Here is a 21962-nt window from a genome sequence, read left to right as displayed (position 1 = left end):
TGGGAAGGACTTCAGAGCTTAATCCCTATAGAGAATGAGTAGCCTGGGGCAGCTAGGTGGCACAACGGATAGAGCACCGGCCCTGGAGTCAGGAGGACCTGAGTTCAAATAGGATCTCAGAGACCTAATAACCTCCTAGCCGTGTGACCTTGGGCAAATCACTTAACTCCACTGCCTTGCAAAAACCTAAAAAAAAAAAAGAGAATGAGTAGCCTGCCATGATTAAATTAGCAACCCATGTATTATGTCTGGACGTGAATTCTTCTTATTTAACAAAATATTCGATTCACCAGGATTCACCATATCCATATAACAGGCTAACTGGAAAGTTATTCTTCAAAACAAAGGCACCCACCATATACACATAGGCACACAGTATTATTCCTTAGAAATAGTTTTGTGAGATTCTTTAGGCTTTCTGTGATGATTTCTTGGCAGTCGATAATTAGTTTAAATAAAAAGATCCTTTTGTTAAGACATGTCCCCCCAAAATTCCAGAAATCAAAAAAAGAGTAACCTGAACAGAAAATTAAGTTCTTTGCCTTCCACATCTTCCCTTTGGACAACTGGTCCATTGACAGTAGTCAGCAGCTCATACTCAACATATCTAAAGCAGAGGTCATTATATTTTCCCCAAAACCCAACTTTGTTCCAAACTTTCCTATCATCCTTCTAGTCATTTAACTTCATAACTCAGAATCATCCTTGATTATTCCTTTTCCCACACCATCCATATTAGAGATCGTTTCACCCATCCCTCACACCTACCACCTTCTCTCTAGGTCACTTTCATTTTGACTGCTACAAGAATTCTTCTAGCTCCCCGTTTCTCCTCTCTCCAATCCAGTCTGTACACAGCTGCCAAAATATTTGTCCTAAAACTCAAGTTTGACCACTTCACTCCCAGGTATAAAAATCTGAACATTTAGAATAAAATACAAACCAACCAATCTCCCCTAAAGCCTTCATAGTCTGATTTCATCCTCTCCAGGTTTATTTCATATCTTTTCCTTTCTGAACATTCTACACTTGAGTCACTTTGATCATTTACTATTTTCCAAACTTTCAAACTTATCTCTCACCTCTGTACCTTTACTGACAAACCTGGAAAACACTTCATCTCTTAGAAACCCTAGCTTTCTTCAAGGCTTAGTTCAAGTGTCTCTTTCTAAGTCAAGGAACTCCAGCCTTTGGTTTTCAGAAGCCCCAGGTGTGGGACTTATATGGCAACAATAGGCAAAACTAGAAATTCAATAAATCCAGGAACTTTGGGGGGATTAATGAATTCTTTGACCAAATATAGTAAATAAATGATGTTATAAATATCCAAATGGCTCGTCAGAAAAAAGTTTCTCCACCCCTATAAGTAAAATCTGACTGACTGCTGTTGGTGCCCTCCCTCATTAAATTGCTTTGCAGTTAATTTGTACATACTTGTTATACCAATTAATATTATCATTAACATTAATTCCTACAGTAGAATAGAATATAGAAGAAAATAATATGTAAATTTATACTAATTGTATAATATAAATATATATGTTATTAACATTAATTTCAATAATAGAATAGAAAAGATTAGAAAAATAAAAATTTATTTCCTATAAATCAAATGCAAGAACAAGGGGACCAAAAGAACAGGGACACCAACTCAGCCAAAAGCAATTGATCTTCTTGACAAGCAGAGAATTGTGGCAGCCAAGGGCAGTGCAGGTTTAAGGTCATTTGTAAAATTTTATAGAGAAGGATAATGAAAGGTTATGAACAGTATCATTTACCAAAAAAGGAGAAACAGCAGTGTGTAAAGTAAGTTTTAAAAAGCTCAGCAAGAGCTCCAACTAAGCAAACTCATTTCAAGGATATTTAAGGTTAAAATGGGAAGGAAAACAAATAGATAGGAAATAGGAAAGGAAGCTAAAAACTGCATATCAAACTCATTTTACCCTCAAAGACAGTGAGACCATTTTATTTGGATTATAGCATTAAATCTTAGATGAAGAGGAAGAAGCAATGGTATTAAGAAGAGCAAAGTGAGGGGAAATTGTTGCTTTAGACCATGTACACCCAGAAGTTGGTTCTGGAGATGAGACAATTTTGAGGGCATCACTACATTTTTAAGGCATAGGAAAAGAAGTCAGCAAGACTGGAGAGAAAAATTTCAGACATCACTGTCATCATTATTATTATCCAAAATGTAGCCTCAATGTCCCTAACTCTCAATTCATGTACCTTTCTCATCTTTGCAAAATTTCCAAAAGGATAATTTACACATTTATCAAGGGTGTTCTGGATTCACATATTACAAGGGAACAGATAAAAATTCTAGGAATATTCTGTCATTTCTTCAATCCTATAATTTAAAAGTGTAAAGAATACAAGTACTTATTATATGCTCATTATTTATTTGGGGGGGGGTATACCATTTGGCAGAGCAAAATGCTTTCTCCTAACAAGGTATCTCCATGCTGAAATCATACAAAAGACTTTGAAAGATGTAACAAAAAACATAATTTTGTTTAATGAACCCCGACTACATCAAGCAGGGTTCAAAACAGATGTGCTCATAAAGGTGTTCATTACTGCCATGGAGATTGTTTAGAACAGAGTCCAAAGTAAAAAGAGATACCTAAAATGGTGGGGTCCTCTGGATGTTTCTATTTGCAGGTAGCATTGTGCTAACGGGATGGAGGTCATCCTCTTAATTCTAATCCTTTTAAGATTCATAATCCCTTAAAAATTTTGTGTAACTAAGCATACAGGAAAAAATATATCCCAGTTTTGATATGTGACATGTATCCAAACTCATTTCACCCTCAAAGACAGTCAGACCATTTTAATTGGATTACAGCATTAAATCCCAGATGAAGAATGGCATTGAAAAGAATAAAAAGAGAAAATCATTGTATCAGATCATGTACACCCAGAAGATTCTACCCTCCTTAAATTACTTTGCAGTTACCTTATATATGCTGTGCTGCATATTATAATTAATACTAATTATAATATTATAACATGGACATTTATCTTTTATTAATCAGTTGTTAAGAGCAAGGAGACTGAAAGAATCAAGACACCAACAAGCACTTGCTCTGGAGGGCACAATCTTCAGAGCTCACCCATCATCATTGAACACTACAAATAGATAATGAGTTGGGTCCAGAATCCTATCCTTTTAATGATCCCAGGTTTCTCCCCAAAATGAAGGCCCATCTTTTTTAACACCAAAATGGTTTTGATTGGACATCCAGGTGACACAGTGGATAGAAAGCTAACCTGGATTCTAGAGAAGCATGGAATGAATTACAGGATCTGATGCTGCTAACCCAAGGGAGCAGAACCATGAGAACACTGTACCCATTTTGAGTTGATCAATCTTGATGGATGGAGTTCTCTTCAGCAGTTCTGAAAGCTAGAACAACCCTATTAGACCAGCTATGGACAATGCTATTCCCCCCATCCAGAAGAAGAAAAATAAAACAAAACAAACAAAAAAAGCTGGCCTGGGGGGCAGCTAGGTGGTGCAGTGGATAGAGCACTGGTCCTGGAGTCAGGAGGACCTGAGTTCAAATCCAGCCTCAGACACTTAATCATTACCTAGCTGTGTGGCCTTGAGCAAGCCACTTAACCCCATTGCCTTGCAAAAAAACAAAACAAAAAAACCTAAAAAAAAAAAAAAAAGCTGGCCTGGAATTGAAAAACCCTTCATGAGTTCAAATTCAAGCTCAGATTCTTAGTAGCTGAGTGACCCCCAGGCAAGAAACTTACCTGTGCTTGCCTCAGTTTCCTCATCTGTAAAATGAGCTAAAGAAGGAAATGACTAACCACTGCAAATCTTTGATAAGAAAAATGAGATCAAGAAGAGTTGAACACAACTGAAAATGGGCTACTTTTGGTGATGTTGCATGATGACACCCAATGAAGAATAAAAACCTTTAAGAATTTCTGTTTTTCAAGAATTTTAGGCCAAAATTGCTTATAAAAGCCTCACATGCCCTGAAACATAATGGAGATGCAATCTAGAGAGGAGAGCATTTAAGTTCCAGGCATGACTATGACATCATGGGTAACTCATTTAACCTCTCAGTCAGGTTCCAGTTACAAAAAAAAATTTCATCTTCAGGATTCTACTCTCAGGGGGTGCTATAAGGATCCAGCCAGACAAGTCATGTGTGAAGCAGACTTTAAAGTCTTATATAACAATAATGTCTAGCCTTGGATTCTCATAGTAAACCTGGAAGGTGGGTACTATTTTATTCTCATTTTGCAATTGAGGAAACTGAGAGAAGCAGAGATTAAATCACTTACCCAGACTCACACAGTCAGCAAGTGTCTAAGTCAAATTTGAATTCAGGTCTTCTTGATTTTGAGTACCACTTAACAGCCTACATATAAAATATAAGCTATTTAACATAATATTAACATAAACAAATGAGAATGTCAATATTCTTAATAGTATTTGAACCAGATCTTGTATAAAAGACAGAAAGAACAAATTAAAATGCTAGAAATTAATACTCCACACACACAAAATTACATAATTTAACTGGAAGGTAACTAAGGGAAAGTATTTTTTACATTAAACCAGAGAAACAAGATAAATTTCACTGAATGGGAAGAAGACTGGAGTTGCAATGAGAGAATGTGGATATGAAGTCATGTTCTCATAACTCCTGTGCAACCTTGGACAAGTCACCTCTTGTTAAATCTAAAACTGTAAAAACCTTAATGATATAGGGTTAAAATAAAATGACAGAAAACACAGGTTAGATATTTTAAAGTTTTATTCTCTAAGATCTTACCTCTAACCTATGAGTGATGACCATTCAGAATAGCCACTTTTGAACCAAGAAAGATTTGAACTCTTATGCAAAAACAGAGAATAAGGAAAATCATTAAACTCTTTTTGTGGCCTAAAAATGAAGGGTGCACAAATATCTCAGCCCAAAACTACTCAAAGACTATCATTCTTCTACAATATCATCTGAACTCTTGTTGTCTCTTCCAGGCAAGATAGTCTTCCAATATCCAGATATTTTGGATTTTGTGATGAACAAAGATACTCAGAAATCTTAAATTCATACATTGACAAGGGGATTGATATGTGAAGACTGAGTATTCTCTAAAGAAATCAATCTTTTTTATCAGGATTATAGTTTTGAGAAAGATTTTTTAAATAGGGCCATTTGCTCATCTGCAAAAATAAAGGAGCCAGAGGAGACAGTCTCCAAAAGTCTTTCCAAATCTAGGCTCCTATGAAATGTGCATTCTATATGTTTTCATTCTTTTTCCAAGTGTCATTGTTTTAAATGACTATGAATACTTAGTCCAGAGTGATTAAAATGGTCTTTTATTAAGATAGTATTAGTAAAAGGACCACCTCTCTCAAGAGGAAAGGGCCCCCAATCCCAGAAATGCAAGGTCTTATATGCACATTGAAAGTTCTTCCCCTTTGTACCAATCATTGGCTGAGATCACCAATCTAATTAATACATTTGCCCCCCATAGGTTTCCCAACCTGCTCATAATACTATTGAGCAAGAACAGGTTCCAGTTAAAAAAAAAATTCATCTTCAGGTGCTAAGGACAACAGCACAGACTCTCATTCAAACCCTGCAAAGTCATTTCTTTAATCAGCTTTCCCTTTGTCAAACTCTCTCCTTCCTATAAACAGGTTGGCATCTCCTGGGTTTCCACAAAGACCAGACAGCCTGGCTTTTGTATTGCATTATCTATCCTCATAGACATCTGTGAGACTCTGGCAATACCCTTTCTCACCCTTGTGAAAGCAAAACACTTCTTTCCCACAGTCGTTAAAAGAGAGATTAAACAGTTCTCATAAATAGAATCAGTTCTGCTGACATCACCTCACCATGCAAAATTGTTCAATAAAACCCACAGGATTTATAGGGGAAAATAGAATATGGAGAATAATGATACTCAAAAAGTTCATTAGTGTCAAGATCAAACAAGTAGCAGAGTTTTATACATAGTAAATGGTTAAGATGTGCTTAAATACTACAACACCTAGAGGCTACTGTCTGTCTGCGGCCTCCTGCTCCTAAATACTATGGATGTAGGGAAATGATGTAGAGAATTATGAATGTAGCTTTAATGCTGTTCAAGTCTCGTTGATTGTGGAGGGCTGTTTGTTCCGGAGATGTGAACTGACCTTGATTGCTGATTGTATCCTGCTTCCCCTTGACACTGTTATCTTGTCTTTCATTTTCCCCTCCACTTAACCTTGGCCTAGACACTGGTGTGTCAAAAAATGACATAGTGAACTTGAAGGTCAAGCACCTTGGGACATTTGAACTCAGGTAGCTTGCTATTGGAAGACACTTGGCCCAAGGTGTAAGACCACTCGTCAAATGCCACCCTGTGTCCAACCTACCATAGAAGGGCATTTAATAGGACGTGCTGACCCTTTGAGGCCTTTGCTTCTTCTGGGATCTCATCCAGAAAGATTGGGGCTCTTCCTTAACCACTGGAACAAAGTAGGCCTCTCACCATGTGGCTAGGTTAAGCCAAGCCTCAGGGTTGCCTGCCCTTTTCTCTTTATTTCTGTCTTTCTCATTTAGACTTCACCTGGCCTATCCTCAGGGTGTTTACCACTTTTCTTACTAATTTTGGCTTATGTACTTTGTAACAGTATTTTGCCATAATAAAATCCTGCGCAGTTTTAACATCTCAGAGAGCAAATAAATTCCTTCACCTTTCAGTGGCCTTAAAGCTTCTGTCTTCAATCTCTAAATCTTTAATAATCTACAACACTACAATAACTAGAGGCTACTCTATGCACAGCCTCCTGATGCTAAATACTACAAAGACAAGAGGCTCTTATTCCCTGTCCACAGCCTCCTGCTCCTAAATCCTGAGTGGAATATTCCATCTTAAGCGTTGATGTTCTTAGTGAAGTCCTCTCAGGGTTAAAAATCATTAAAACAAAGACAGACTATTACCCTTAGACTATTATTAGAAGAGGGAGAGAGGCCTTGCATTCCCAGTCAGACACCTTTCCGATTCTGCTAGGGAGTGAAACAGAGAGCTGTTTCCAGAAAGACATCACATTGATTCTGTTAGGGAGGGAAATAGTGGAATACTTCCAGAGAAGAGACCTTGCAGTCTTAGTTAGCCCCCTGTTTGAGAACAGTAGCCTGCCTTCTCTTGTTTGATAAGTGCTAAACTAAGACCACCTTGCATACCCGGACATTAATTCATTTAAAAGGAAGCCGTTAGAAATCTTCTTCTCATACCCTCACCATTTAGATGGTGAGGTAATATTTTATGAAAACCTTTCATTCTCTTTCTTGCTGGGCAGATTTTTTTGGATAAAGATTGTAACTCTGAAAACCTTAACCAATCCTGTTGGAAGAGAGGGGGCTGGGGAAGGGGGAGAATCGTGCCAGGCCACATCATCTTGCTCGACTATCACCTTGGGGCAGCTCCTTGATCTTCGCTACCTTTGTGAGACTTGGAGTGTGCCCTTTTCTGGAGAAAAGCCAAAATAAACTTTCCTTTTTGCTCAGAGGAATCTCTCTTTTTTTTTTAAAAAAGTGGATTCTTATCCCACACACTACTGATGCAGGGGAATGATGTAGAGAATTATGAATTAGAAGAAACAAAATCTTTCAAATGTGTAGAGGTCCCTACACTTGAGATTCTGCGTCCCTGGACACTGTTGATTGTATCCTGCCTCCCCTTGACCCTGTTGTATCTGATCCTTCATTTCTACCAGGACTTAACTTTGGCCTGGACCCTGGTGGGCAGGAAATGATGTGTTAAAATCGGACCTCAAGTACCTTGAGACTGGAGGGGGCACCAAAGAGTGCCATCGGAAGTTACCTGACGCCCAGGTGAAAGCCCACACCCCAAGCATCGCCTCTGTGCAGTCTACAGTGGAGGGGGATTTCACAGGAAAAGCCTCCCCAGATGCGTGGGCTTCCCCCGGCTCCTCATGAAACCATGCGGAGTTCCATGGGCCTCACCATGGGCCTTTCTCTCCAAACTTCAGCTGACCGCCGGCTGTCCTGCCAAAGCCACGAGGCTTTTCCTTAAACTACTCTTCACTTCACCTCTCATGTTCTTATGGATCCTCACTTCTTTTAAAACATTTTTATTTTCTTTCCATCCTAGTGTTCCCAGGTCTGAATCATGACACTCTACAGGCAGAGCTCGACTACATTAGCTAGAGGCTCCCCTTGGGCACGGCCCCCTGCCCCCGAGGCTCCCCCTGGGCACGGCCCCCTGCCCCCGAGGCTCCCCCTGGGCACGGCCCCCTGCCCGAGGCTCCCCTTGGGCACGGCCCCCTGCCCCCGAGGCTCCCCTTGGGCACGGCTCCCTGTCCCCGAGGCACCCCTTGGGCACGGCCCCCTGCCCCCGAGGCTCCCCTTGGGCATGGCCCCCTGCCCCCGAGGCTCCCCTTGGGCACGGCCCTTGGGCACGAGCTGGCCAGGTGAGGATGGGGGTGCAGATATGGGGGTTCACCCTCCGTCTTCCGCCTCCCCTCCCCGGGGCACACGAACCAGCGCTGTGCCCCCACCTCGAAAGCGCCCTTCAGTCGGGCGGGGGGCACTGGAGGGGCGGCAGCTGGTGGGGTCGATGCGGCGTGACATCACCATGACGTCATCCATGCCGTCCTGCATGACGTCATCCGTGACGTCCCCTCGAGCTGCGCTGCCATGGGTGCCCGCCGCGTCCAGACTGGTGGGCGAGGTGCCCAGGAGCCCCCCGGCTGGCTGAGGGGCCTTTAGGACTCGCCCCCGCTGCTCCTTTCCGGAGTCCCCCTGGGCCCGGGGAGCCGCCTCTGCCCTTTCTCTTCCGGGGCGGGGGCGCTTTCCCTTCCTCAGTTCGCGTTTCCGGCATAAAGCGGCCGGGGCGTCCCGAGCTCCCCCGGGCCCCGCCCCGCCCCGCCCCGCCCCCGCGGCTCCTGGGGCCGCGCCTCCCGCGAGGGCGCCTGCGCGGCCACAGGTGGCGCCGCCCGCCCGGCGCACGCGCGGTGCGGGCGGCGGGACAGGGAGCCGGGGGCGGGGCGGGGCGGGGCCCGGGGGCGCCGTCGTCCTCGGGAGCCGATGCGGAAGCGACGTCCGGGAGGCGCCGGCGGAGGCGGGAGGCGGCCGGGAGGAAGCCGAAGCGGAAGCGCCGCGCCGGGGCGGCCGCGGGGCCATGGACGCGGCGGCGCTGGAGCGGGACGCCGTGCACTTCGCGCAGCTGGCGGTGCAGCGGGACCAGGCCGGCCGCTACCCGGAGGCCGTGTTCTACTACAAGGTGCGGCCGGGGCCCCGCCCCCGGATGTCCCGCCCCCGGGAGGCCCCCGCGCTGCCCTCCGGCCCCTCCGCCGCGGGGGTCTCCGGCCCCCGAGAAGCCGAGGGGGCGGGGCCTGTCGGCCTTGGTGAGGGTTTAGGCGGCGGTGGCGCCCAGCGGCCGGCCCAGGGTTCCCCGTGCCAGTCTCCCACCCGGGCCGCTGCCCCCCAAACGCACGTTGTCACGGGGCGAAGTTCCCTCCCCAAATTGTCCCGGACTCTCCTTATCGCATCCAGCCCTGGCAGTTCTGATTCAGGACGTCCACAAGTACGATGGCAGCATTTGCCTTCAGAATGTAACGTGATTTCCACAATTATTTCACAATCGTCCGATCCAAAAAATGCCATGTTTAGCACGAAGAGGATCTTTGGGTTCAGTTGGCATCCTTTTTGCATTAAGCCTCGGTTGCACTCGGAATGACTTAGGTAGTGGATAGGCTCCCTTCTATTTAGACTGTATTTGTAATAATATTTTGATTTTTGGTTTCTAATAATTATGCTTCATTTTTCCATATTTTGAAAAAATGCATATTGAATTAGGGGTTTTTAGACGGATGAATAAACATTTCTATTAAGGACATCCCATGCAATCCCACACAGTACTGTATGTACTTTGCTGATAAGAGAAAAATTAAACTTGTTAGGAAGTAATCAAAAAGCATTAATCAACCAGATTATTATTTACTTCCTAGTGGAAAAGAAATACTCATTTGAAAAGTGTATTCAAATAGTCTAATTTTGATATTTTCATGAGAAGGATGAATTTGGAAATATTTAAATTCAGCTTGTGAGCACTAGTGTTTTGGGGGTTCTTTTAAAATGCCTTTTTTTTTGTTTTTAGGAAGCTGCACAAGCCTTAATTTATGCTGGGATGGCAGGATCAAGCTTAGAAAATATTCAAGATAAAATAAATGAGTATTTAGAAAGAGTTCAAGCTCTTTATTCAGCAGGTAAGTGAAGGACTTTGTAATTAATAAAAATACAGCTCTTCAACTTAGAGAACATATTTTCAAGTTCAGTAGTGAATATTAAAGATCACATTTCTGTAACACTTTACTTTTTTTTTATAGATATTTCTTTGGGGAGGCAGGTGATGTAGATATTATTCTCATTTTATAAATGAAGAAGCTGAGCCCTGGAAGACATAACTGCTGAGAGTCCCACAGCTAATGAGAGCCACTGAAACACAGAACAGTTTCCTTATTTTATTCTCCTAAACCATGCTACTTTTTTCAAAAGCACCTATTTATGGTTTGAAAGATTTCTGCTTTTAGAGTAATTAGTCTATTCATAAGTAATTCTCTCTACTATATCAGATTAGTATCACTTTTTTATTTCTTTCTATTTTCATATAAATGCCAGTTGGTTATTAACAGAGCTGTAACTAGTCAAAACAAAGAGGCATGATTTTTAAGTATCTTAAATGTAAACATTTGCCTTTTCAAAACCATATTCATTTTCAAATTAAATCTTCAGAAAACGTTTCTTGGAGAGCAAGAATAGAGAACTTTTTTTAAAATCAAATCATAGGAAAAAATTAGTTGTAAATTACACATAAGTGTAGGTCTAGATTTTTTGGTGCTCTCTGCCCTTTGATGCAGTCTACATTACCAGCTGTCATTTTGTAATTTTCTTTGTTTCATGGTTTGCTGTGACCAATCAATGATACTTTGCAAAATTTTACAAAAATAATATTTAATCTGTTGCTGAGATTATAAATGAGCCTTTGATAACAAAGTAGAGTTTGTGCTTCCCCAAGTACTTGGAGGCTATTCCATGATAAGGGATCCGTGGAGGACAGTGAGGGGACAAAGATTGGTAAAGATTCTGATCTAAACCATTTGTGTCCAGAGGAGATTCTGGCATGATGACAGCATTAAGGAATTGATTCTCAGGATATCCAAAAGAAATACCAAAGGAGTGGAAAAGATCTGAGACCTTATTACTACTGGGAAAAAAAAAAGAGGATGGCTGAGAGAAGATTAATGACTCCAACCAACCCTTATACCTAAATTTCCATCTTTATAAAATCTTCATGAAACTAATTAATGGGCACACTGACACTATCACTGTGACAATTTTTACAAGGAAACCAAGGTTTTGCAAGTAGCCTACATTTTTTTAAAAGATTTTATTTATTAGGGACAGCTAGGTAGCATAGTGGATAAAGCACCAGCCCTGGAATCAGGAGTACCTGGGTTCAAATCTGGTCTCAGACACTTAATAATTACCTAGCTGTGTGGCCTTGGGCAAGCCACTTAACCCCGTTTGCCTTGCAAAAACCTAAAAAAAAAAAGATTTTATTTATTTTCAAACCCTACATCTTAACCACCATACTGTTCTCTAAAAGATTTAGAGAAAATAAGACCCTACTGTGTTTATGAATGAATATTAAAAAAAAAAAAAGAACAAAATACCACCTTAAGGTCCTTCCTCCAACCAGGTGATATATATGACATGCACATGTGCAGATAGATAGATACATACATACACACATATATATGTACATATATATACACACATATACATTTTATTTGGTAGGAATTTTGCTGCATATATATTTATATATAATAGAAACCCTTTATTTTACCAAATAAAATGTTTATATAAAGGAAATTTTATTTTTATAATAATATATTTTCATATCATATATATTTTTATATTTTTTTAACATATATACTGCAACATTCCTTTAAAGATACTGTAAAAACTGAAATAACTAACTCTCTGGTCATTAATATCAGATTAGACATAAAAGAGAGACTCACCAGAGGTGTTAGCTATTGTTAGAGAGGAGATCCAATACCAATTCAAGCTGGATATCTTATAGATCAAAAGTCCTTAACCTTTTTTTCTTGGACCCCTTTACCTTATATGGTTTTATAATTTATCAACTCTTTGTTAGTATTCATAATTAATAATTATGTGTATATTTGTGTAATAATATGTAATCTAAAGGAACTGCTATTTTCCACAAATTACAAAATGACAGGTAATCAGAAAATTTCATAGTTCGTGTTTTTTTTATAGCCTTTCTGCTTGTGGAATTAGCAAAGTTTTACTGTAGCAAATAAAATTCTGCATATGATAGAAACTAAGGTGGTATATTTTCACCCCACACTTTCTCTTTTTTTTTCCTTTAAGTATTAAATAGCAAAAATATTGTAAAGAGAGAATAGGTGATTGATAACCCAATGATAATGTAGTAAAAATAGTCTGCCCAGGGCACAACTACCTGCTTCCCTCAGCTGCTGTGAGGCAAGTAACATTGTGCACAGACCTTTAGTGATCCTCAGATTTTTTTTTTTTTTTTGTTTCAAGGACTCTTTTGATAGTCTGGTTAACATCCATTGACTTTCTCAGAATATTTTTAAATAACTGAAGAAAAAGCTCAATTTCAGTTAGTGATTAAGGAAAATTAAATATATTTTTTTCTGTCCAAATTCATGGGCTCCCTATGTAATCTGTCCTTGAATTAGTCTTTGAACCTCAGGTTAAGAATTCTGTATGAACAGTTGAATAGATCTGAGAAGGGAAAAAGCTACCAGTTTTTTGTCCTATCTCTTCAACTAATTAAGAAGCTCAGACCAAATGCAGTGGCTTGATTGCCCTGTAGCTGTCCTTTGGACCTACAGGGGCATCTCAGAAGGAAAAAGCAATATCTGCATTGCCTGTCCTGCCCAAAGGAGACAGCCTTGCCATAAGCAAATCCCCCCAAATAATAGAAATACTGGATAAAAGGGGATGCATGTGCCCTTGAGACCTAAAAGTAAAATCTGAAATCTTGAGTTATTCTTTATGAGCATTTGATAATTCAAAAAAATGAACATGTGCCACTCCACTGATCTAATCTGGTCAAGCAGTCATTGTACATTGACTAAGCAGTGACTGATCCAGGCCTTATGCTAAATTCTGGAACACACAAAAAGGCAAAAGGTTGTCACTTCCTTCAAGGCCCTCAGTCTGCTGGCTGCACAGTTCAGCTTGCAAATAAGAGACAGACAAGCTGAAAACGGTAAATTGAAGGTCACCTCAGAAGGAGGGCTTCTGTAAAAAGAGGGAGCTGGAACTTGAAGAAAACCAGGAGGCAGAATTAAGGCGGGGGCGAATTGTACACGGGAGGAACAACCAATGAAAATGCCTGTACTTTGGAGTTGTCGTGTCTTGTGTGAGGAACAGTAAGAAATCCAGAGTCACTGGATCTCCAATTAAGGGCAGTGGAGGATGAGAGGCCATTCTGTGAAGGATTTCAGACACCAAACAGAAACAAGTCATTTCAAAGCTGCTCTTTGTTACTGATTAATGCACCCACCTCTATGGAGGGGGAAATTCTGTGGGGGAGAAGAAAAAAATAGTTTGAAAAATTTAGGATAGGAATTGAGTGCTAAAAGATAGGGAACATGAAGAGAAAAAAAATGATGGGAGTAAATGTGTTTCTCAGCATATATATCACAAATAAAATTCAAATTTGCTTTGTAGAATTAGAAAGGGAGATAGTTTGAGTTTTCTTCCCAAGCCTTAAATTCAAAATTAAAGCAAGGAAACAAATTTAAGCACTCATTAAAATATGACATTTCTGCTTTTTTTTTTAAATTGAGGAATTTATGGCAAAAGATGTGTTAATTAACTTAATCCAGAGATGTAGTACTCTTGCTAGCCAGGCCTCCAGTATCCCCTTAATAATGTTTATTTTTTGTTGTTATAGTTCAATCACAAAACTCTGATCCTTTGAAGACAAAACAACAGTTGGATTTGGAACGTGCCCGTTTCCTGGTGACACAGGCTTTTGATGAAGATGAGAAAGGCAATGCTGAAGAAGCTATAGAACTATACACAGAAGCAGTGGATCTCTGTCTGAAAACAGTATGTTAAGCTAGCAGTTAATTTGGTGGAATTATGTTAGGGTAAGAAATTCTTCCACTTACAAGTGAATCACACTTATAAATTGGCTGAAAAAAGTGTAGTACCTGTACATCAGTTGCAGAATACATCATTTCTTACTAACTTTCTACTCTGTCCTGCTAATAGTTTCTTAGCTTGTATTAACTATTACATAATTTTGTCAGTGATACTTAAGTTCATTTAGCATCAGTTTCTTTATCTGTAAAGTAAGGCTAGCTCCTTGAAAGTGTTAGTCTTAACTTAATACTGGTCTGGAAGCACTTGTTGGGTCTTGAAAGCTATGCCAGTGGATCTCAAATCTGGTCTGTCTTACCAAGCTAGAAGGAGGTCTGTTAGGGCCAAACCATGGAAAAGATCTCTGATGTCAGAGGACTGTTACAGGCTTAAGTCATCTTGAGGAGGTTGACCCTTGGTGATGAATTTTTTAGTAACTCCTAAGGATTTATGATTTGGGTGAGAGGAAAGAATGCCCACATGAACTCACAGTTCTTTCAAAGTAATATCTGCTCTATTTACCTTACAAATTTGTTACCAGAATCAAATAATATGATGCAAAGTGAAAGCATTTTGATAACCATCAAGTACTGTGTTAAAGGGAAGCAATTATCAAATATAATAACAAACTATTATGTACAAGATTTTTTACCTTCTTACTTCAGTTGTGGTCTAAAAGTTTGATGTAAATTCTTCAAAATCAGGAAATCCTAATTGATCTCTGCTAGCATTTAGACAGTTGACTTGGTCAAATGATTTATTTTTTTGCTCAGTTTTATGTATGTAAAACCTTAAAAGAGGGGGCAGCTAGGTGGCACAGTGGATAGAGCACCGGCCCTGGAGTCAGGAGTACCTGAGTTCAAATTCAGCCTCTTAACTCCATTGCCTTGCAAAAAAAAAAACCTAGAAAAGAAAACATTAAAGATAGTTGTTCATTTGCATTAGTATAGAAGTAATAGTGATTCTTAATATGTTACTTTTTGGAAGCATTAAAGAATCATTAGGTAACTGTTTTTAATATGGATGAATGAATAAACAAACGAACTACAAGTACTACTTTTTGGGTGGGGCAAGGCAGTGTGGGGTTAATTGGCTTGCCCAAGGCCACACAGCTAGGTAATTATTAAGTGTCTGAGGCCAGATTTGAACTCAGGTACTCTACAGGTACTACTTTTTAAAAAATTCTTCTAAATCCTAAAATTAAAACAGTAGGGGAAGAGCATACCATTATGATGTAACTCCACCAAGTGTGATTATTTCTTCCTTTTGTCACACATTGAAATGAAAGTTATAGCTTTGTAGTGCTTTAGTAGTTCATGAAGTTTTTATTGTGAGTTATGTAATATTTACAGAGTCACACTAGATAAACTTAGATATTGTTTATTTCTCAATGGACAGGGGCTCCTAAAGTGGGGTCATCTGATGGTAGTGGGTAATGCAGTAGAGATTGGGGAACAGCTGGGGGAACTTCCTGGATTGACTGTATCCAGCAGTAAGCATTTCTTGTTCCTTTGGTGACATTGTTCATATTAGAAAGAAGCTTTTTTCATAGGAGCCTTCCAAACCTACATATGTGATTGGAGCATTACTCTGAGGTTAACAGTGCTTAAGGGTGTTTTTTGCAGTGCCTACCATACAGACTTTGCTTTCTCAAATTTTTATTGCCATCTTGCCACATTAGCACAGTTCGAAGTGTGATCTTAAGTGCAAAATTGACAAAACAAAGAATCCTTAAATAGTAACTTTTAATTTTTTTCTTGTTTTATTCGTAATTACAGTTAAAATGCTGAATAAGAAATTGATTCATATTATTGAATTATAAACTGTACTTAAAAGTCAGGTCATTGCTAGTGTGCCCATGCTAAATGTATGAACTTAGAAGTATCCAAAAACAAACAATTTCTGTGAGAAAAAATGTTTTTCATACAACTTTATTTGTCTCATCAGCAAATTATCCATTTTCTTCCCTCAAGTCTAATGAAACTTTTGATCAGTCCTTGCAAAGTAAATTGAAACTGTTGGCTCGACAAGCACTGGATAGGTAAGTTATTAAACTACCTCTTAATTTTTTATTGTTTTACAGTGCAGTGTTCTGTCTAATTTCACTTTTCTAATGCATGTTGCTATTTTATTGTAGTCCTGAAATTATAGTGTTCAAAAAGTTGAAATTTGAAACAAAAACTTAATTTCTAGCTGACTCAGCTGCTAGAACATCAACACCATTAATAGTCCTTGTGAACAGTTCCTCTTCATTCCTATTATATTCCTGTAACATTTTCTTTGTTAGTGCTTCTGGTATACTTGTATTGAGTGCTTTGTGGAGAACAGCTTACCAACTGGTATTTATGGAACAGAAGCATCTGGGATAATTAGGTTCTGATCAAGTTACATATTATAGATGATAGATGAGCTTGTGATGCATGTTGAAAAGTGGACATGAAAGGAAAAATGAAAAGAAAGCATGCACAATTTCTAGAAATGCTCAAAATGTCCTTGAATAGCTTATAGTAGGAGAATCTGGATAATGATAGAAAATGTTAAATGATTATAAAAGTTTTAAGAGATTTAGGTTCAAAAGTTAATTTTCTTTCTAGGAAGACAAGACGTAGAAAAATTTTTATAATAAATAATTCTTTTTTTTAACTCCTATTTTAGAGCAGAAGCATTGAAAGAATCTACGTCAAAGCCATCTCAAAAGGACAAGCCAACTGTAGCTAAATCAAATCAGCCAATCAGAACATTTTTTCCACTGGGACCTGATTTTTCCTTGAATGATAAACCTCAAACAGTTAGAACCGTGCAGTCAAGTGAACCTCAGGGCCAGAGATACACAGCAGAAGAAATAGAAGTACTCAGGTGCGTCAAGAAATGTTTTATAACTGAGAGAAATAAAATTTTTATTCCTGTACTTAAATGGAACATGTATGTCTATTTAATCATTAAATATTTTGTGCTCAAATTTTGATTTTATTTTGTGCTCAAATTTTGATTTAAAGCTCTAGAACTTCTTGAGAACTGTAGTTTGGTGTTATCGGTTCTCCCATCCTCAGTCAGTTGTGCTCTGTTTCACTTTAGGGAGTAGCCATGTCAGTGTTACTACAAATCTGTCAGAACATACAGTAGCTTGCAATAATCATCAAATCTGTTACTAAAAATGAGATAAAAGCATAGTTGTAAAAAATGAAGATGCTCATTTCATGACTTTAAATTTTCCTGTAATAAAATAAATTAGGATAATTTTTCTTTGAGGAGTAAAAGTTGTATTATTGTGTCACCTATTAGTACAATATTTAATACCTCTAGTTCATTATATAAGTAACACCTTCCTCTCTTAGACTGTTGGAGATTCCCAAAATTCTTACATAACTAGAATATTTAAGCAGCTCATTGAGTTGGAGCCATCAGCATAAGTGATTCTGCCAAATAACCCTAAAAGTTTTAGGTTGCTGAAAATATTAGATTTTTTTCATTTCCACTTTGGTGAGTAGGATGTATATTGTAATAGTATTTTTAAAATAATTCTAAGTAGCTGCTACACATGATTAATTGAACTCGTTAATTAGTTTTTATAATGCTATAAAATTTCCTTAATAAGTATTTATTAAGCACCTACAGTACACTTATGGTGCTTTGTGGTACAAATACAAAAATGAAATGACCTAGTCAATTTATCCATCTGAATCTTTCCTTTTAGACTTGGGATGAATTGTGTGCCCTCCTGGGTGAAAGTAGATCTAGACAATGATAGCATGAAGTCATTTAGCTTTAGGAAGAAAACAAGCTGATTATTATACTCATAAACTGTTATTTTGTGAAATTTTATCTAGCTACAGGTACAAATGTAACATGGATTTCATAGTTCTTTAAGAAACTTAAGAAATATATTTTATTGTCACATGATCTTATATCATTTATTAAGTTTTAATATGCTTATCAACATTATATAATAAATGAAGTTTACAATTTCAGACTTTCTTAATCCAATAGAACTTTTGTTTTCCTATAGAAAGACATCTAAAATAAATGGCATTGAGTATGTTCCTTTCATGAATGTTGACTTGAGAGAACGCTTTGCCTTTCCAGTGCCTTTTTCGTAAGTGTTATTTACTGGTTTTTGACTCTAAGATGACTTTATCAGTAATATATTTTCCTAGTGCTCTGAAATATCAGTTTGCTTAATAGCAAAGTATTATTTGGTAGGGAGGGGAATATCATTAGAAAGGTTGGGGCAGAAGGATAAGAGAGAATTAGAGATATCTAGGAAGTAGCCAGAGGTAACCTTTCTAGCTCCTTTAGGGTCTCCTCTTTAGTTCCCCTCTCAAAAAAAAAAAAAAATAACTAGGAAATTGAGCTGGTCATAGTCTTCAGAGGGTTTCTTATCCAGCTCATCCCCGAACAAGCATCTCCTCTAGAGCCTTCCTTTGAAGACCTTCAGGGAAGAGGAAGCCACTTTGCCCAAGGCAGCCCTTTCTACTTTGGGAAAGTTGTCATTGTTAGAAAGCTTTTCCTAACAGGACATGAAGCTTTTTACTTTTTCTTGGCAACATTCACGATTGCTCCTGGTTTTGTTCTATGGGACCAGGTAGGACAAATCTGTTTCCTTTTCCATGTAACTGTCTTTCAAATATTTGAAATAACTGCTATTGTAACCCTCTCATGCCCCTAGATTCAATATTCCCAGTCCTCCTTCTGATATACATATGGTAGAATCTCAAGTGAATCATATATGTGGCCACACACACACACATATACATATATGTGTGTATATGTGTGTGTGTATGTATATATGTATGTATATATGTATATATATAATGGCCCACTCCTCAGGAGTGGTTTGGTGGCTCCCTTTCTCTTTGTGTTTGCCCTCTCTCCTGTAGAGAATAGAAGAATAGTAGCTAAGTAACTGGCACCTCCTGGAGCAAGAGGGAACAGCTCATCATCTTCTCTGCTGCTTAGAGCCTTAAGGGAGGACACTGGGACTTACCCAAGGTCCCACGACCAGGATGTATCAGAGGCATCCTGGTTTCAGAGGCAGGACTTGAACCCAGCAGACTCTCTACCCACAATGCCACTGTACTTCTCAGGGCTCATCTCAGAGTTAGGATTGCCTAAGAAAAAAAATAAGATTGCTTTTAAGAAAGTTAATTTCAAAATTATTATGAATCCCATAATGCTATCTTTATTTTTTTTTTCTATTTCTCAGTGATAAATATGGTAAGCTACCATTATCACCAAAACAAAAGGCAATATTTTCCAAATGGGTGCGACCAGATGATCTCACCAACAACCCTACGATGATTTATACTGTTTCCAGTTTCAGCATAAAGCAGGTAAATATTTTTTTTTGTACAAAGTTAAATTAAGTTAGAAACTTAAAATAATAACTTTTATTTTAAGTTTTCTTAATTTTTTGTTACATGTTCAGATTTAGGGGGACATGGGGACAACTGTAATTTTATCAGTCTGGGAAACTTTGTCCATCAGTTCCTTATCAGTAACTCTTGTAAAATTAATATTCTTAAAGAGTTGCCTGGAGATATTGAGAATTTAGGGACTTGCCCAGAGTCACACAGCAGCTATATGTTAAAAGCAGATGCCCTAAATAACCTGGTTCCAACCCACCTTTCCTGGACTTGAACCTACACTGTCTTGGGAAATTCTGTGACATAAGTTCTGAAATACTGAAAACATTTTCTTTGAATTTTTTTTTCCATTACATTGTGTTGATTTTATAGCAGACTTTGGGCTCTAAACTTCTCAGTTTGTCAGTTTATTATTTTCTTTGTTTTCTAATTCACATACTGCATTAAAATTGAGTTATCTGAGAATTTGACTGTTTCTAGCTTTGTAAAAAAGATGAAAAAGAAACTGGTTTGCCTAAATAACATTTCAGTGACACAGTTGTATTGCTTGAATGGAATTGAGTGTTAAACATTCTTGTATGTGGTTTCTATTGCAGTATTCAAGATGTGGTAATGTCCTGTTATGCCATCCATTTGTAATTGTTCTGAAATAATTTCCATAAAGTATTTGAGGATTGATTTCATTTTTATGGTATAACCTACTTTTGATAGTTATTGCCCTTAACATTAATGGGTATAATAGGTGGCTTTGTTATAGAATTGTTTTTGAGTTGGATAAATATGTACACTTTTTTTCCCATGTGTTTTAATGTTTTTCTTTTTCACTAGACAATAGTATCAGATTGTTCCTTTGTGGCATCGCTCGCTATCAGTGCGGCTTACGAGAGACGATATAATAAGAAATTAATTACAAGGTAATTCATGTTCCTTCTTCTGTAAGAATGATTTTTTGAAAGTCTTGCTTCAAAATAGTTAACTTCAAAACACTAAGAAAGGGGCTGTGCTGAATGATAGAGCTGTGATTCATTTCTAGAAGTCTGGTAGAGTCTTTTTAAATTGGAAATATTTTAAATTATCTTGGGAACATGATAAATATATATTCATTCATACCTAAAAACTATTGTTACACGTGTAACAATGTAATGAACACATGTAATCATTTTTTTCTTACAGTAACCTTGTGAACTTGATCAAAGGAAGCAAGGTTTTACACAATTTTTAATTTTACCACAATATTATTTAACTCTTTATTTGATAAATTACAAAATGCTCTCATTAAGAAATTATAAACTTTGCAGGGGAAGCTAGGTGGTGCAGTGGATAGAGCCCCGGCCCTGGAGTCAGGAGTACCTGAGTTCAAATCTGGCCTCAGACACTTAATAATTGCCTGGCTGTGTGGCCTTGAGCAAGCCAGTTTTCAGGTGCTTGCTGTGTATGCCATGAGATGGAGGCAAAAATAGCTTCTATTTTTAGGAACATGTCCATGGGGATATAATACACACACACACACACACACACACACACACACACACACACACACACACATATACATACACACACACACACACCCAGGTCAGAAGGGAGAGACCTTTAATAACTGGGAGGAACCAGGAAAGGATTTGCATAGCAGATGGCACTTGAATTGATCTTTTAAGGGACAATGGGAAGGCTGAGATGAAGAAGGGCATCCCAGGCATTAGGGTCAGCTTCTGCAAAGGCGCAGAAGCAGGAGATGGCTTATGAAGATTGGGGAGCAACTAGGAGGTCAGTGAGTTGAAATGTATTTAAGGAGCAATATGGAATAGACTTGGAAAAGTGAATTAGAGCCATATTTGTAAGACTTTGAAGGGCAGATCTCAGTCTGCATTTTATCCCAGAGGTAGTAGGAAGCCTTGAACCGTCAGTATCATGATCAGATTTGTGTTTTAAAAATATCACTTTGGTGACTCTAGGGGATAACTTGGAGACAGAATACTAGAAGCAAGGAGATCATTTGGAGAGTTCTTGCAATAATTCATCTGAGAAGTAATGAAGTTCTAAGTTAGTGTAAATTAGAGAATAGAGTGTGGATGCTTTGGTGTGAAGGTAGAATTGGCAAGACTTTGCAACCAATCAGGTATGGACTGGGAAGGATTTAAGAGTTGGTGTTGGTAGCTACGGAAAGAATAGTTTTAAGTGGTGTGATTGGAAGCCAGATGTCAAGAGGTTAAGAAATGGATCAGGTGGGGAAATGGAGGCTGTCAACATAAGTGATTTTTTTGTTTTGTTTTCCAAGGAGTTTGGTTATAAAAGGGAAATAAGATATGGGTTGATAACTTGGGGATGACAGGCTTAAGTGAGTGTTCTTACAGAGGCATAGGGAGACCTGAGTATGTTTTCAGGTAGCAAGTCAGAATCCATTGAA

The 21962-nt window shown here is 38.6% G+C and overlaps 1 protein-coding gene across 5 annotated transcripts in view; it reads left to right on the top strand.

The window, feature by feature from the left end:
• The first annotated feature begins 9071 nt into the window (after positions 1–9071).
• CAPN7 (calpain 7) overlaps positions 9072–21962 on the top strand; it is a 47764-nt gene continuing 34873 nt past the window's right edge. For 4 of the 5 annotated variants that reach the window (XR_012470471.1, XR_012470470.1, XM_074195777.1 and 1 more), the window contains exons 1-8: positions 9072–9264; positions 10141–10249; positions 14005–14162; positions 16169–16236; positions 16851–17051; positions 18202–18288; positions 19399–19525; positions 20387–20472. Coding sequence is in view for 3 of the 5 variants with exons in the window: in XM_074195777.1 (XP_074051878.1) it covers positions 9163–9264; positions 10141–10249; positions 14005–14162; positions 16169–16236; positions 16851–17051; positions 18202–18288; positions 19399–19525; positions 20387–20472 (938 nt within the window). In the remaining 2 variants the exon portion in view is untranslated. Of the gene's footprint in view, positions 9265–9431; positions 9726–10140; positions 10250–14004; positions 14163–16168; positions 16237–16850; positions 17052–18201; positions 18289–19398; positions 19526–20386; positions 20473–21962 lie in introns of those variants that run through there. The other variant, XM_074195778.1, reaches the window with a different exon arrangement.

This window comes from Macrotis lagotis, chromosome 7, assembly GCF_037893015.1.
Source record: "Macrotis lagotis isolate mMagLag1 chromosome 7, bilby.v1.9.chrom.fasta, whole genome shotgun sequence".
NCBI classification, from domain to species: domain Eukaryota; kingdom Metazoa; phylum Chordata; class Mammalia; order Peramelemorphia; family Peramelidae; genus Macrotis; species Macrotis lagotis.
This window is presented reverse-complemented; position numbering and strand designations above follow the sequence as displayed.